The following is an 18,599-nucleotide window of genomic DNA, read 5'->3' as shown; positions in this document are numbered from 1 at the left end:
TTTACTTGAAGGACGTGCATCTTTGATAAGACAAGTACATACTGTTTAACAATGAACTCGGGCGACAGATGATAATGTTTGAGGAATCAGAACTTCTGAGATTACTGAAAGGATTGGTGAAAAGGCTCGGTCTTCCTCTGAGTTCGTCACAAAAGACGAATTGATTAGTCTCCTTAAAGCCGAAAGGGGTAAATCATCATCTTTAACTTTCATTGACTTTCATCCACCCTTCCTTGTGAAAGTTGTAGTCAAACCTTACCCTCGTGGTTACATGAGTTCGGTATTTCGAAAATACGATGAGAAATTTGGCAATGCCAAAGACCATATAATTCAATCTATATATGATTTAGGTATTTATGCGCATGATTTTAAATTAAGAATCCAAGAATAAAGTCTCTCACTGATCGAGCATACTCTTGGTATGCAAGTTTGCCGTCAGGGAGTATAAGGAGTTGGGACGACATGGTCTCTTTATTTTGTGCAAAGTTCTTTATGATTGAAGATAAATGGAGCATAGCTGACTTACTAGGAGAAAGACAAATCTTTGGAGAAAGACTCGTTAATTATGTTCAAAAAGAAAAAAGCTCTTGATTGTGTTGAGACCATGGCTAAAAATGATCTGGTCAAAATGTGTATCATGTCATATACAATTTTGCAGAGCTGATAGCTAAATCAAGAAATACTGAGGCCACTATTTTTCGTTTGACCAAGTCGTCCAACTAAAATGACCAAACACATCGACCATGGAAAGATTCAAAACGTGGTGTTGACATAGCACTTGCTCAAGACAGACAAAATTTTGAAGCCCATAAAAAAGAGAAGAGGGCTTGCCTTAGGTTTGGTACCAAATAAATCTAGCCAGACTCCTTATTTTTGGTGTGAAATGTGATGAAAACCTTCGGTTCTTCCTTGGTGTTCTTGGTGACGACCCAAAGAGAGAGAAAGGAAATGGGTTTTGTTTCTTTGATTTTTAGATAAGTTCCAATAATATTCAGCTTATCTAATAACAATAATATTCAGATTATCTAATAATAATTAATCTTAATATAAACACTAAAATCTAATATCTCATAAAAGACAAATTATGGAAAAATTACTAAATTGCCCATTTTTCTTCACCATGAAGTAAACTTGAAACTTAGGGGTATTATGGTCTAAATTTATAATTTTGAATACTCACGATATTCCAAAAGTCTAACAATACCATTCATCTAAATCTAACTTACTATACTATATCTATGTGACTCTATAGGCCAAATATCGCATTCCACTATTACCGGGAATAAAAATATGAAAAATATAACATTTTACATAAACCATAATTAATATACCTAGAATTCAAATAAATCTCCATAATTATGAAAATAATAATTAAAAGTCTAATTCTAAAATTAAACTCTAATTGTCTACTAATTGTCAAAATAAAATCTACTGGTCATTACACACATTCTTAGAAAATGTGCCAAAATGCTTGAGGTTGGCATACATCAACCTTGGTGCTTAAAATGACGCTTAGTGCCACCTTGGGTGCCCATGCCCAAAGGTAGGTGCCTAAAAAACATCTCATTGATGTTAATTCTTCTTTACGGTGAAAACTACACCCATAGCCAGTTTCCTCTAATTTGCACATGCATTACTTGGTGAACTTGAGTTGATACCTAGGTACCAATGTCAATTTGGGTGCCCAACATGAGGAAGTGAATCCTCGAGATGATGTTGGCAAAAACTCAAGTCATGGCATTGTTCCTTAATTGATTTTAGGAATCAGTGTCTAAAGAAGTTCCTGAAAACCTAAACCTTAGTCACTGTGTTGCCCAGGGTGACTCAATGTTAACCTGGGTACCCATGTCTACTTGATGCCTCCAGGTAGGGCTTTCTCCAAGATTGGTTATGGAATCTTAAACTTGGTTGTGGCATGTGTCTCATATATTTGAGTACAATGGCTGAGCTAATTGCCCACAAATACTGACAAAAAACCAGAACTGATGTAAATCAGGGCCTCAGATGTCAACAGGGCCCCCGTACTAACTTAGGCACAGGTTGACTCCAAAGATGTCTAGGTGACATCCTAAGTTTTTCGTTCTAGTTTCTTGGGTCATTTTTAACTAATCACTTAGACTTTTGAAGGATGAAACTTGGAAACAATTCTGCATTATCTGAGCCTCAATATGGTTGCCCCCAGTGTGCAGGTGACACTTTCCTATTGTGGGATGTAGGGTCCAGGTTTTTTCTTCTTGTGCTACGTGTCAAAAATAGTGTATGCATCATCAACCTATTTTTTGCTATAATAATTAAATTATTTAAATAGGGGTCCTAAAATTTAATTTTATCCTAGGTCTTACATACCTTAGGACAAAACTCTGATAATATATTATTAAAATATTTATTTTTGCATAATTTAAATCGATAGATCCCTTATTTTCAATTTAAATAAAAGAGGAGTGACATCATCAACCCCATATTACAATCTTTTAGTCAGCCTCTGTGCCCAAAAACACAGACAATTTTTTTTTCATATTTGGTTTTTATTACGGTGTTCGTTATAGTTACAACATCATCCCAGTAAAATTTTTTAAAAAATTGAACATTTTACAGTATCGAAAATATGCTTAAAGTTTTTTGAGTATGTGTTGTAAACTGGAATATGATGAGGAACTCTATTTTTCGGTATTGTAACTTATTCGAATATTTTCAAAATTTATAAAAATAATATTGTAACTATAGAATATACCACTATAAATAAAAATTGAAAAAAAAAATATTTTAGTATGTTATTTGGGCATGAAAGTTGACAATGAGATTTTGATAAATGAAACCTTATATGTATCATGGTGTCATGGACAGTGGTAGACCCAAGATTTGAAATGAGGGGGGTTTAATTTTTTTTGGCAAGACAAGGAGGCAAAAATAAATTTAAAAAGAAAAAAAATGCTCTTAGTGAGATTTCAACCCTTAACCACTATCTTATATGCTAAACTAATATATGTTTATAAATGTTATCGTTTAAAATAAATATATGTTGTAACTAATTAAAATACATATATATTTTTTCTAATAATTTTTTCAGGAACAATTGTTTTGCTTCAATTCTATGTGGACCTGTCCCTGACCATGGACATAAATGAAAGTCCATGAGCACTTATTACATTTTGATTACATTTATTATGAAGTCACTAGAGTATAGGAGTCCTCCCTACTATAAAATTAGGCTTTAGAAGTGGTTTTTAAGGGCTTTTAGCGTCAGTTTTGGCAAAGTTCGCTACCGACGCTATTCTAAGTGACGTTGTATTGCGTCAGTTATTATGAAAAAACCGACCCCATAGGGTCTTAGTTTTTTTTCAGCTTTACAATTTTGTATTTTAGCATAATTTTTATATATATATATTATTTTATTATTAATATAATAAAATTAAGTATAAATTATATATAATAAGCTTAAATAAAAATTAAATTGAAAAGTTAAATAAATAAACATTTACATTAATCTAAATGTTTGTATATTAACTATTTTTTTATTAATATTTTATATTTTATATTATGTGTTTGTATTTTTGTAGTATATTAATATCATTTTTATAATTTTTTAAGTTATGTTTTGTATAATAATTTAGTATATTAAATAATAAATAATGTGTAATATTTTAATTTTTATGTAATTTAATATTTTTATGCATTTAAATTTTTCAAGTCCAATAAAATGAAACAAGAATTTAAGGACCGGAATAAATGAAAGAAATTAGAGAAAGGGCTAAACTTTGCAGGAAATTTTTTGAAAACTTTGAACATTAATAACTTTTGATCCGGTTGTCCACTTGAGGCGATTATTTTTTTAAACTTGGGTATTTTTTTCGCGTTCTACGCATCCCAAACCGCCAACCATTTTGTCCAAAAAAAAGCTCTTTTGTATACTAAAACCATGTTATCTACCACTTTCACCCAATTTTTTGTGTTTTATTTTGCTATTTTACTTAAAATAAACTAATATAATTCTTATGTTAAGTATTAGAATCAATGTTTATGATGTATTTGTTAATTATACTACAATGAAATGTGCAATACTAATTTCCTTTTATACATCTTCTAATATTTAAATAAAATCATAGTAGCTAATTTATATAAAGATTGTGTTTTTGTATATTGGTAAAGACTTATCAATCTATCCTTTTGGTCACAAGTTCAAATCTCAATAGACCATTTTTTGTAATTCTTTTTTTTTTTTAGCTTGCTATATCTATCTTTAGCACTCAACAATATCTATCATATGTATTACATCAATGTTATTATAAAATTACTCTAAGTATTTAAGGATTATCTAAATATATATAAAAAATTATTCTTATAAAAGTAAGTTAAAGAAAGCATACCTTATACCAAAAATTATGTACTTGACTTTCGATAAAGTCACTTCTGATAAAATCCTAACAACTAAATTTAAGAGAAACTAAAATCAAATATTATCCTAATTCTACTGAAATTTCGGTAGCATAACGGCTATAATTGAACGTTTCCAAAATATTCGAACCTATTAATAACAACAAAACATAATTCAAAACAATATAAAATAATCCCAACAACATTTATTAATTCCATTTTTGGCATATTTAATTGACAAAAATATTTTATTATTCTTTGTATAATTTCGGCTGGTATACTTTAATATGGTTTCCTATTTGGTGTATTCAAACTTGGAAGGAAAGTTGTCTCGCTTTCCTATTTTTGGAAAAAAGGTAAAAATGGTAAGTTTGGTTACCCATTTCATTTTTATCTAACCAGCTGTGTAATCTGATCTTGTGTTGAGTTTCCCATTTTCTCAGATCAGGTTTCTTGAAGAGAAAACCAGAGCTAAACTTTCCTTTTCTATAAAAGGAAAGTTGTAGTTACTGCCCACGATTCTGTAGGTACAGAAACGGAAATTCCTGGACTGATTGAAGAATTATTTTAGGGAAGTTTCTAGTGGGTTGAGGTCTTGTTCAGACCGAATGTAAGCTGTCTATGAGATGTATATTCATTATAAATACATCCCATAGCTGCTAGTTTTTGTTAACTCTTTTATTCACTTTCATATCTTAAGAAAAGAGTGTCTTTGTTATGTAGAGAAGAGTTGTTCTACTCTTACTCTGTTTATTTGTTGTTTGTATTGTCTTGAGTCTGTATTCAAGTCTACAACGAAGAAGAACATCAGTGCACCTTCGGGAGAAGGGTATTTACAAGCTTTCGGGAGATTGCTTTTGAAGTCTTGCATCGGGAGGATACAAGCACACCTTCGGGAGAAGGGTTTTACAAGCTTTCGGGAGATTGCTTTTGAAGTCTTGCATCGGGATGATACAAGCACACAACCTTCGGGAGATGGTTGTATAGGCTTTTGGGAGATAGCCTTTAAGCCTTGAATCGGGAGGATTCAAGCACTCTTCAAGGTGATCGAAGGGAGTTCGAGCTCTTAGAGTTTTATCAAGATTCAGTTGGTAGGTGGAATACATCAAGCTTGCGGCATACAATAAGAGGGAGTCTATTTATGCATAAGTCAATTACTTTGTATTTTTGATACCGATCTAATGAATCTTATCTCTGGGCGTGACCCCGTGGACTAGTAACAATCTGAAGGGATTGTTGAAACCACGTACAAAAATCTTGTGTGTTTTTACTTTTATGCACTGTTTGTTTTTCTGGGTTTCTCTCGAGTTACAGAGTTGTATTCTGTAACTACGGAAAAACTATTTTCAGTACCAGTTTCATTATTCTGCATTTAATTAATCACTTAATTAAATAATCAAACTGGGAATATTAAAATACGGAATTTCAATTGGTATCAGAGCAAGTCACTAAATTCTTAGTGAGATCTTGAGGTTATTCCGTTTAACTTGTTTTGTGTGAGATGTCTTTGTTTGCAGAAGGATGCTCTATCTCTCGACCTCCTCTGTTAAATGAGTCGAATTATACTTATTGGAAGGTCAGGATGAGAGCATTCATCAAATCGCAAGATGAGAAGGCATGGAGAGCTATTCTTACAGGTTGGTCTCAACCTACTGAAAATGATAAAAAAGGTGATACTCAGGTAAAATCTGAACTCAGTTGGACCACTGAAGATGAAAAATTGTCTGGTTATAATAATAAGGCTTTACATGCTATTTTTAATGGTGTTGGTGAAGGCTTTATTAAATTAATCTCATCTTGTGAATCTGCAAAGGAAGCATGGGAAATCCTTCAAATTCAATTTGAAGGTACTGCTGATGTAAAGAGATCACGATTTACCATGCTGCAAACTAGATTTGATGAATTGAGAATGTCAGATACTGAAACTTTAAATGATTTTTATGAAAGATGATCTAATATTTCTAATGAGTTTTTTGCCTTGGGAGAAAAATTAGATGAATCTGTCTTGGTTCGAAAAATTGTTCGAGTTCTTCCTGACATGTTTGATACAAAATTGCTTGCTATGGAAGAAGCAAAAGACTTTGGCAAAATGAAGGTTGAGGAACTCATGGGGTCTTTAAGAACCTTTGAGTTGAATCAACAAATCAAGAAAAAGAGTAAGCAAAGTCTCTCGAATGAGAAAAGTAAAGGTATTGCCTTTAATGCTTCTGAAAATATTGTTTCTGATGATGAAAATGATGATGAAATGGCCTTGTTAGCAAAAAATTTCCAAAGATACATGAAATCTGTTGGAAATAAAATGAACTTTTCAAAGAACTCAAATGGTAACATTTCAGGTAACAATCCCTCTAAACCTTTTTCATCTAACAAAGATATTTGTTGCAGAGCATGTGAAGGGTATGGTCATATTCAATCTGAATGTGCCAATACCTTAAAGAAAAATAAAAAGGGATTGAATGTTACTTGGAGTGATGATTCTGAAAGTAGTGAAGATGAAAAAGAAAAAGTTGCTCTAACAAGTGTTTTGTCAAGAAATTTGCAGGAAAAAGGAAAATTCATGTGCATGAATAATACCTCGATCGATGACAACAAGGAAGAATCTAGATCCGAATCAGATGAGTCAGAAATTGATGAGAATTCTATGGCTGAATCCTACAAGGTAATGTTTGGTAAGTTGATGGAAACATGTGCTGAAAATCGCTCCCTGGTTAAAGATAATAAAGTCTTGTGTAACAACATTAATGAGTTGGAAGATAAACTTAAATGTTGTAAATCTGAACTATCTTTAAAAGAGTCTAAAATTAGTTCTTTAACCAAGGAACTTGATAACATTAAAAAGAATGTGAAATTGCTAAATCCAGGTTCCACCATCTTTGAAAAAATTCAAAAATCTGGCCAAACCAATCATGCTGGTCTGGGTTATGTTTCTAATCAACCTAATTCTAATACCACTTTTGTTAAAACTAATAGTTTTATTTCTGGTAGAACTGTTTCTACCTCGCAGGTTTCTGTCTCTACAGCAAAGCACTCTGCTGTTACAGAAAAGAAGCACCACGGTAAGTTTGACAATTCCAAAGGGAATGGAAGACGTTTCATCCCTATTTGCCATTTTTGTGGGAGAAAAGGTCACATTCGACCTAAATGCATCACTATGCAAAACATGTTTAAATCTAATTACCTTGGAAATAAACATGTTTTACAAAAACAAAAATGGGCTGTCAAAAATAAATGCTTGGTAGGTTCTTTTTGTTTTAAAACTATTGCTACTAACATGTGGTACTTTGATAGTGGTTGTTCTAGACACATGACAGATGAAAAAAGATATCTTGTGAACATTAGACCTATGCAGTGTGAAGAAGTTACTTTTGGTAATGGTCTCTTTGGAAAAGTCATAGGGATAGGAACTCTCAATTTTGAAGGGCTTCCTAGACTAAAGAATGTCATGTTGGTTGATGGACTAAAAGCTAATCTTCTTAGCATTAGTCAGATTTGTGATCAGGGTTATACTGTGAGCTTTGATAGTAATCATTGTTATGTGTATAATATTCTTGATGAAATTGTCCTGCAAGGGCTCAGATCTAGTGACAATTGTTATACTCTCACTACATATGCTACTTGTCATTCTGTCAATGATAATATTACTGATTTATGGCATGAAAAACTTGGTCATATTAATTTTAAAAATCTGAGAAGATTGTCTAATGCAGGAATTGTTCGAGGATTACCTAAATTAGGTAAGGAGTCTTTAGGAAAATGTGGACCATGTCAGCTTGGTAAGCAACTGAAAATTTCTCATAAGAGTGTTTCTGATGTGAATACTTCCAAAGTTCTCGAACTCCTACATATGGACTTAATGGGTCCAATCCAGGTTGAAAGCTTGAACGGTAAGAGGTATATTTTTGTGTGTGTTGATGATTTTTCTCGTTTTTCATGGGTGGATTTTTTGAGAGAAAAATCTGATACTTTCGAGGCTTTTCAATCTCTGTGTTTAAAATTGAGAGTTGAAAAAGATTGTAACATTGGTAAGATTGTTCGGATTAGGAGTGATCATGGAAAAGAATTTGAAAATACTATATATGATGAGTTTTGTAAATCTAACGGTATTTCTCATGAATTTTCTGCTCCTAAAACTCCTGAACAAAATGGAGTGGTTGAAAGAAAGAATCGTACTCTAACAGAAATGGCTAGAGTAATGTTGAATAGCAAGAAGCTTACGAGGCGTCTTTGGGCCGAAGCAATTAACACTGCTTGCTATACCATCAACAGAGTGTTCTTACGTCCAGGTACTCACAAAACATCATATGAAATCTGGAAAGGTAAGAAACCAAATGTAAGTCACTTTCATGTTTTTGGATGTGTTTGCTATATTTTAAGAGATCGTGATGCTAAAAGTGATGAAGGTGTTTTCTTAGGATATTCCACCAATAGTAGGGCATATCGTGTGTATAACATGAGAACCCAAACTGTTATGGAATCTGCTAATATTGTTGTTGATGATCTAAAAGATTTGTCTAAGTTTTCAAGAGAAGAAGAGATTGAAGACTTGCTGGAAAAGCCTGCTGCCGAGGAAAATGAACGTGACGAAGCTACAGAAGCTGCTGTCGAGGCTACAGTGCAGGACTCTGTTGCTACAGAAACTTCAACAATAAAAGAATTTGAGCATTCTTCAAATTCAATCACTGATCCAATTCAGAGGGAACCATCCTCCAGGGTTAAAAAGAATCATCCTTCAGATCTCATCCTTGGAAACTTGGATGAGAGCATGGTTACAAGAAGAAAATATGCTAATACAATTCAATTTTTATGTTTTATTTCTTCGTTAGAACCAAAATCTGTAAAAGAAGCACTAATGGATGAAGATTGGTTTCTTACTATGCAGGATGAGCTACATCAGTTTGTTCGAAACAAAGTCTGGAAAATGATTCCAAGACCACCATTTGTAATCATCATTGAAACCAAGTGGATCTTCAAAAATAATAGTGATGCTGATTGGGCAGGTAATGCAGATGATAGAAAAAGTACTAGTGGTGGATGTTTCTATCTTGGAAACAATCTTGTTTCATGGCACAGCAAGAAGCAAAACTCAATCTCTCTGTCCACAGCTGAGGCTGAGTATATTGTTGCGGGTAGTTGTTGTACCCAATTGTTATGGATGAAACAAATGATGGCATATTATGGGTTTGATTTGAAAACTTTAACCATCTTTTGTGATAATACTAGTGCTATAAATATTTCTAAGAATCCTGTTCAACACTCTCGCACAAAGCACATAGACATTCGTCATCACTGTATTAGAGAGCTTGTGGAAAATAAAATTCTTGTCTTAGAATATGTTCAAACTAGCAAACAAATTGCAGATATTTTTACTAAAGCTCTTGACTCAGTCCATTTTGTTTCTCTAAGGAAATCCTTAGGGGTTTGTACTGTTTAATGTTTTTGTTCTTCTTAATCCTTGATATTTGAGTTGTCTTAGAGTTCGTAATGTCTTGTCCTTGTCCTAGAAGAAAATCTCAACCTTATAAGAATTACAGTCATTATTTTATTGCTAATGTTGTAATGTTATGGTGTCATACAGGTTTGTCAGGAAAATTCTTCACTCCTCACAGGAATATTCGGGTTCATCAAACAGTGTTATGTAAGCTACCATTTTCGAATAATGATGTTTAAAAACTGTGTGTTCAAGCTCCATTGGATGAATAGAGCTACCTATCTCAATGTGTGAAAGCCATCTCTGAGTAAGTTGGAACTATGTAATTGGGAGTTATGTAGAAGATACGCTACCATTGAAAAGGGCTACCATTGAGGTAGTGTGACAGCGTCTCCTATGGTTACAATTTATCAGAAAAAGTCTTTTTTTGAAAAATTGGGCAATGTTCCCTGCTTACACTTTCACACACTTATGCTTGACACAATTTGTGGTAAAAAAAATTTCTATCCTCGAAAATGGTGTTATAAAGCTGTTACATACTGTTTGATTTGCTTTAATATTCTTGGCGACTGAGTCAATTTTTCCTATGAAACCGGTATGACCTCATTCTACTACTTCATTAGCTTGATAAAATAATTTCTGACTATTCTTATGAGTTTGATTCTTTCATCAGGGACAAAGACAAGCAAACATTGTGAATTCTAGTTACAAAAATATCAAGGTTATTTTATTTTTTTTTCTCTGTCTTTTAATCAAAAATAAAAAAAAAATTGTGGCTGAGTTTGTCAAATGAGCTTTCTTAAAAATTCTTGTTATTTTTCTTGTTATGTTTCATTATATTCTTAGACACTATTTTTTTGCTCTTAAGTGGTGATTAGTGCTTTATGTGTCTCTTTGTTTTCTCTTGCTTTTTATGTGTGCTTAAACTATTATGACTTTGTTCATAATTTTTTTGTTATCTTTGGCTCATTGATAGACAAAAAGGGGGAGTAGTAACTTTTTTTGTGTCGCAACTCTGGATCCTTGTTTTAGGGGGAGTTGTCTTGTTTGTGGTTTGTGCACTTTTCCGTTTAAAAAGTTGCTGTGTTTTCGGTTTGCAAGCTTTTCCGTCCAAAAAAAGTTCTTTGTTTTATGTGTTAGAGAGCTTTCATGCAGGGGGAGTATTTTCGATACTCTTTTATCTTTAAGAAGCTATTTGCTTTGGTTTCTAACACTTGATGCAGGTTTTCTCATAATAAAATATTTTGTCAATCAAAGTGCCAAAGGGGGAGATTGTTAATTCCATTTTTGGCATATTTAATTGACAAAAATATTTTATTATTCTTTGTATAATTTCGGCTGGTATACTTTAATATGGTTTCCTATTTGGTGTATTCAAACTTGGAAGGAAAGTTGTCTAGCTTTCCTATTTTTGGAAAAAAGGTAAAAATGGTAAGTTTGGTTACCCATTTCATTTTTATCTAACCAGCTGTGTAATCTGATCTTGTGTTGAGTTTCCCATTTTCTCAGATCAGGTTTCTTGAAGAGCAAACCGGAGCTAAACTTTCCTTTTCTATAAAAGGAAAGTTGTAGTTACTGCCCACGATTCTGTAGGTACGTAAACGTAAATTCCCGGATCGATTGAAGAATTATTTTAGGGAAGTTTCTAGTGGGTTGAGGTCTTGTTCAGACCGAATGTAAGCTGTCTATGAGATGTATATTCATTATAAATACATCCCATAGCTGCTAGTTTTTGTTAACTCTTTTATTCACTTTCATATCTTAAGAAAAGAGTGTCTTTGTTATGTAGAGAAGAGTTGTTCTACTCTTACTCTGTTTATTTGTTGTTTGTATTGTCTTGAGTCTGTATTCAAGTCTACAACGAAGAAGAACATCAGTGCACCTTCGGGAGAAGGGTATTTACAAGCTTTTGGGAGATTGCTTTTGAAGTCTTGCATCGGGAGGATACAAGCACACCTTCGGGAGAAGGGTTTTACAAGCTTTCGGGAGATTGCTTTTGAAGTCTTGCATCGGGATGATACAAGCATACAACCTTCGGGAGATGGTTGTATAGGCTTTCGGGAGATAGCCTTTAAGCCTTGAATCGGGAGGATTCAAGCACTCTTCAAGGTGATCGAAGGGAGTTCGAGCTCTTGGAGTTTTATCAAGATTCAGTTAGTAGGTGGAATACATCAAGCTTGTGGCATACAATAAGAGGGAGTCTATTTATGCATAAGTCAATTACTTTGTATTTTTGATACCGATCTAATGAATCTTATCTCTGGGCGTGGCCCCGTGGACTAGTAACAATCTGAAAGGATTGTTGAAATCACGTACAAAAATCTTGTGTGTTTTACTTTTATGCACTGTTTATTTTTCTGGGTTTCTCTGGAGTTACAGAATTGTATTCTGTAACTACGGAAAAACTATTTTCAGTACCAGTTTCATTATTCCGCATTTAATTAATCACTTAATTAAATAATCAAACTGGGAATATTAAAATACGGAATTTCAACATTTCACAATGTTATACACCCTATGTCGTTGGTTATTATAAATGGCATAAAATTTCCTTCTAAAAATTTCCAAACTTATACCAATGGTTTTTTATTATTATGCTGAAAAAAAATGTCTCTAAAAGCTTATTTTATAGTAGTGCCTTGAACCTTTTTATTAGCTGACGAAACTTATGAAGCCATAGATGAGTGGTGAGGGAAGTGTGGGAGGAAAGAGAAAGGCATGGGTCTATGTCAAGACCTCTAGATTATTAGTAAATATATAGGTGTTACTAATGCTAAAAAAAATAATAATAAATAAAAATAATATAAAAATATAAAATTACACAAAAACAAAACACTGGGAAAACCTTTGTGAATATCATAGATCAGATAACAGAAAGTAAAATGACCACTAAACTATAACAATAACAATAAAATTAAATGGGTGTTGAGAATATTATAATTGTACAAAATGAGAACATTGTCGTTTAGTATGTAGTATATATTATCTTTATATATTAAAATTGCCTATCTAACGACAATTCTTAATTTAACGATGTTGTTTTGTTTCTTCCGTTAACTTTAACGGAATATTCACAATTAATTTATATTATCTTTTTAACAAAAATTTATTCAAAAAAATACACATTCCGTTAACATAACACACTACAATAGTTTTGTGTATTACCGGCGGAGGCATCCGCCGGTAATAATTAATACCGGCCGAATCAGCCGGTAATTATTAGCCGGTAATAATTGGTCGCTATAAGTGGTTATTAGCGACGAAAATGGTATTCTGCCGGTAATAATATTAATACCGGCGGATTAATAGTGGTGGGGTCCGCCGGTATTAATGTCTGCACTTTTACACGCAGATGGATTAATACCGGCAGACCCCAATCATTGTTCCGCCGGCAATAATATTTTTAAATATTAAAAAAAAAACAACTATCCTGATTATTTAATATAATTAAATTAATTATAATAATTATTTTATATATAATAATTATTTCATAAATATATTATTAATTAGAAATAAAACATTAAAATTAAGAAATTAAGCATTAAACATTAGTTAGAAATAAAGCATTAAAATTAATTTGTCCATTACAATATAAAGTATATTATCTTATATAAAATTAGGAAATTGTCTTTAAATAAACTTTAAACATAAAACTTGACATAATTAAAAAAACCTAACTATCATTGTTCAAATCAGTATACTCTAAAATTCATCTGCATTCGAGCTAAGTCTTGAACCATCAAGATTATCACGGGATTGAGCAGGCGGGGTAGGGTAATAAGGTTGTCCAGTCTGCGGCGTAGGTAAGATCTCCACATATTGTCGAGGGTGCGGGCTAACCAAAATTGGTTGTTGCTGTTGTTGCTGACTCTGTGCACTAAAAAACTGACCATACATAGGCTGTTGTGGAGATCCTCCCATTTGACCATACACAGGTTGTTGCTGCAACAATGACCCAAATTGACCGTACACAGGGTATTGTTGTTGGGATGAGCCTCCAATATTGCCAACCATAGGTTGTGTCTAAGATCCTCCAGCGGCATCCAAAAAAAATATAGGAGGAGACTGTGAGGGAAGCCCAAACATGTAATGTAACTGAGGCGATTGTGAAGAGCCAGCAGATATGTTGGGAGAATTTTTGTTGTTGTTATTGGAAAAACTGAGGCAGCTAAGGCGATCGTTGTTGTTGTTGTTGTTGTTGTTGTTGTTGTTGTGGCATTGACGTTGGAGGGGGGGCTGAACTCGACGCGCTACCTTGCGGTTGTGATGGTAAAAATTTTTGTAAAATTTATCAAACCGCGGGTCATGCAGAGACGCATCACTGGAGGTGCCAGACTGATCAATCTTATCACGCATTTTTAACATAAACTCGGTGAAGACTCCCATATCTTCCAAAGTAATGGATGAAGTCGGTACTTGTGATTGAGCTCGACTTTGAGTACTAGAACTTGTTTCTGAGCTGCCTTTCAATTGATAACCCACTCCTCCTAGATAGTCCGACCGGCTCCCAAGAACTTTATTCATAGCTTTTAATTGCTTGTATTTACTAACAGACCCACCGCTGGAATCATCTTCTGTATCCGTCATGCTAGCAACCTCTTCAACATTTTCTCCTGATCAAATAAAATATTAGAAATACAATAACAACATCATGCATTAGTTGTAAGAAAATTATTAAAAAACATATTGAAACTTACATGTAGTTCTTTGCATGTCTCGCTAATCCAAGTGTCTTCTGTTCCTTTTCTGAGGTGGCCTCTCTTCCAAGTATGAATTGCGTAGTCTTCAGGGACGTCCTGTTTAAAAATAGAGTTAGTTTGTGTTTAGTAAAAGAAATTGCTAATAGAAAGTTGATAATTTTACTTACATGTTCATAACGAGACGCTGTCATCGACCTCGAGCCTTGCGTTGACAAATACTGCATTTCCCCTCTATTTTTCTTGTTTTGATTTGAACGCACAATGAATTTTGGGCTCAAAAATAAGTCAATGATTTGCTTCCAACTCTCTGTAGTGCAGTGATCAAGTACTGCTTCAATAACACTTGCCAAATCATGTGGATCCCCAGAATAATATTCCTGAAACCACGTGTGCCTGATATTCTTTCTCTCAGAATATCTTCTCTTCATCTCATGATAAAGAGTACTCATCACTCTTTCAGGCTCAGAATGGCCATCAATATCGTACAAATACTACAAACAAATAGTATTTGTTAAAAAATTATGTATTAATTGAAATTAAATATTTGAAACATTAAACTTGTTAATGTGTTTTACCTTCATTTTTTCTACAATTTGGTCTTTTAAGTGTTAAGGGATTTCATTAAAATTCAAGTAGTGTCCTGGCAACGTAATTGTGACCTCAACACCCATTTGACGTACAAAAGCTTGATTTTCCTTACCAACCACTTTGCCTGTCACGGCATCAAGTTTCAGTGGTAATAGTTTTCCTGCATCCCGCCTTCTTTGCTCAACATCCAAGTTGGTAGCAAGGCCACGTCCCCTTCTTCTTGGCAGTGGAGCCGTCTGACAAGTCGGCGGTACCCTACTAGGGTCCGGTGGATCGGTACCACCCCCGTCTCCACCATGATAAGTGGATACATCAGCTGACATTACTTTTTTTTTTGAAAAAAATATATTTCATTTATAAGTAATAGTAACAATAATTTAAAATTAATAAAGTTAACTTGAAATAAGAAATATTAACTTGAAATTATTAATTGTATGTATTACAAAATAAAGTGATTGAAAATTAATCATCCATATCACTATCATTATTAACTAAATGATCATTCACATCATCTTCACAAAAGTTAACTAAAATTTCTTCGTCAGATTCTTCAGTAGCATCTTTGTCGTCCATGTTCCGGTCATCTTCGTTGACATGCGAACTTGGTTCAGTGCCAATGTCCATCGGAGGTTGATTAGGTAGCAAAATTAACTCCCTAAGATCAACTGTTAACACAAAATTAGATGAGTTCGTGTCGTGTACCAAATCAATTTCTACATTAGCATCATCATCCACGATGTCCCAAATTTGTCGGTGATTTACATTGTCAACTATTTTCCAATTTTTCCCTCTCAATAAATCATCGAGATAAAACACTTGCTTTTCTTGACTAGCAAGTATGTATGGGTCATCTTTATACCATACACCACTGACATTAATACTAGTGATAAGGTTCTCGACGATTGTTTTTTTCTGTCTTGGATTTGTATTGTACCACTTGCACTTAAATAATGTGACAGAGTAAACACCAGTGAAGGTTAACTTTAGCACTTCAGTGAGTGTGCCGTAATAATTAAAACCTTCTGTTCCTGCCACAAACACTCCACTATTTTGTGTGCTCCTCTTCTCATCTCTTTTGGTAGCCATAAATCGAACTCCATTCACAATACAACCTTCATAGTAAGTACCTAAGTGATCAGACCCAGATGCTAAAGCTAGCAACTCTTTGCCATTCTCTAATGATCCAGACTTGTGCAAGTCATATATCTATAAAAATAAGTACCTCATTAGAAAATGACAAACACCACTTAAGATAATAAACGTTTACTACACATATATATTCACCTTCTTGTGAAACCACAGACGAAAATGTTTTTTGTGTAGAACATTATGATCTCCATTCGGGTAATTTTGTCGGATCACTTCCAAGTGTTCACCGTAAAATAAAATATATTTGAATTGATTGATTGCAAGTTAAGGTGAAAAAAAAAAGAAAAATTAATAAAGAAAAAACTCACTCTAAGTAAGCTTGAATTTCAGGTGAATTGTTGAATATATACCACTCTACTTGTTCACGAGATACGCGATCAAGTGGTCAGAGATTGCCTTTTGTAATGGGTCGACATTGAGATTGAAACACAGAAAGCTTTCGTGGGACAACCTCATCTTCATTACGATCAAGACAGTTAAACCTTATTTCAACCCCCTTGAAATACATTGAACAAAATGTCAAAGCCTCATCAATAATGTAACTTTCTGCTATCGACCCTTCAGGACGTGCTTTATTTCCTACATAGTTCTTCAATTTTTTCATGTATCTTTCAAATGGATACATCCACCTCATAAAAATAGGTCCACCCAAAATTGCTTCTTCAGGCAAATGAAGGACCAAATGAATCATTATGTCAAAAAATGCAGGAGGAAATATGGACTCCATTTTACACAAGATTAAAATAAGATCTTGTTGAGCAACCTCCATGTCTTTAACATTTATAGTCCTTGAACAAATTTGCCTGAAAAAGTTGAACAGTTCAGAGATGGTGGTCGATATAGCGTTCGGGAGAAACTTGCGAACACCAACAGACAGTAATCGTTGCATTATTACATGGCAGTCGTGTGACTTCAATCCGATGACATTTGGTAAATGTTCATTTACTTTTTTTTTTCAAATTCGAACAAAAGCCATCGGGAAATTTCACATAATTAATAAATTTACAAAATTTGATCCTGTCATCAGGTTTAAGCACGTAAGGTGCATGAGGTTTCAACAGCTTCCCCCTCTCATCTTCATAAATCCACAACGATTCTCTGACGCCTAGCTTCTTTAAATCATGTCTTGCATTGGTAGTGTCCTTGGATTTCTCATTGTCCAATATTGTGCCCAATAAACTATCACAAACATTCTTCTCAACATGCATGACATCAATATTGTGTTTAAGAATATTTGAACACCAATAGTCAAGCTCGTAGAAGATGCTTTTTTTTCGCCAATTATGATTTTCTGCAACTCGCCTATGCTTCACACCACCAAAGAGCTCATGATTTCCAGGGAGATGGGGTGGGAGTTTGTTTACTTGTTCTAATACTTCTTCACAAGTAAAACGTCTTGGAGGAGGTCTTCTCTCAATTTGTCCGTCAAATTGAGTATCCCTTCTCATTCGATGGTTATTTGGAAAAAATCTTCTATATGACCCACGTAAGATGTCTTACTAATTACTCGAATAGAAGATGTATCTTCATTGCCAGTGGGACAAGCTTTATATCCCTGACCACTCCAACCAGACAAATAACTACGCGCAGGAAAATCATTCACTGTCCACAGAAGAGTTGCACGCAACTTGAAGACACTGTTGGTTCGACAATCTCTCGTATCTACTCCGTTAACCCACAACTCCTTCAACTCATCCACCAAGGGTCTTAAAAATACGTCTATGTCCATTCCAGGTGATTTATCTCCAGGAATAAGAATGGTGAACATAAAATTATTATCTTTCATACATAACCAAGATGGAAGATTATAGTTTGCCGAAACTACAGGCCACATACTGTAAGCTTGGCTCATGTTGCCAAATGGATTAAAGCCAACGATAGCTAAACTGAGACGAACATTTCGAGGTTCACTAGCAAAATCAAGATGTTTGGCATCAAAGTCCTTCCACGCTGCACCATCCACAGGGTGTCACATCACACCCTCATCTTTTTATTTACCACTGTGGTGCCATACCATGTATTTTGCCGTATGCCTTGAAGTATACAGTCTCTTCAGTCGCAGAATTAACGGAAAGTAACGCATCACCTTATGAGGCACCTTTTTTGCTCCTAAATTTTCTGAAGTTATCCATCTACTAGTGCCACAGACTGGACATGAATCTTCATTTGCATGTTCATTGTAAAATAAACAGCAATTGTGCTTGCACACATGAATTGACTCATACCCCAACCCTAATTTTTTTAATTTTTTCTTGGCATCATAGTAGTTTGATGGAATTTTATTTTCCTTTGGAAAAACTAATTTTAATAACTTCAGTAATTCATCAAATATGTTGTTAAGAATCTTTTCCCTAACTTTCAAA

General features: G+C 33.9%; 2 protein-coding genes across 2 annotated transcripts; both read right to left on the bottom strand.

Annotated features, from left to right (window-relative positions):
* Positions 1 to 13,822: 13,822 nt before the first annotated feature.
* LOC133036801 (uncharacterized) lies at positions 13,823 to 14,386 on the bottom strand. The gene has a single exon (XM_061113544.1). The coding sequence runs from the start codon at positions 14,384 to 14,386 to the stop codon at positions 13,823 to 13,825; it is 564 nt and encodes a 187-aa protein (XP_060969527.1).
* Positions 14,387 to 15,549: 1,163 nt separating this feature from the next.
* Positions 15,550 to 17,684, bottom strand: LOC133036800 (uncharacterized). Its single transcript, XM_061113543.1, has 3 exons — positions 17,243 to 17,684; positions 16,688 to 17,181; positions 15,550 to 16,293 (listed from the first exon to the last, which is right to left on the bottom strand). Exons 1-3 carry the CDS (start codon positions 17,682 to 17,684, stop codon positions 15,550 to 15,552), a joined length of 1,680 nt encoding a protein of 559 aa, XP_060969526.1.
* Between the last annotated feature and the right edge of the window lie 915 nt (positions 17,685 to 18,599).

The sequence above is a fragment of the Cannabis sativa genome, chromosome 4, assembly GCF_029168945.1.
Source record: "Cannabis sativa cultivar Pink pepper isolate KNU-18-1 chromosome 4, ASM2916894v1, whole genome shotgun sequence".
Lineage (NCBI taxonomy): Eukaryota > Viridiplantae > Streptophyta > Magnoliopsida > Rosales > Cannabaceae > Cannabis > Cannabis sativa.
The sequence above is the reverse complement of the archived record's forward strand: the minus strand, read 5'-3'. Positions and strand labels throughout refer to the sequence as shown.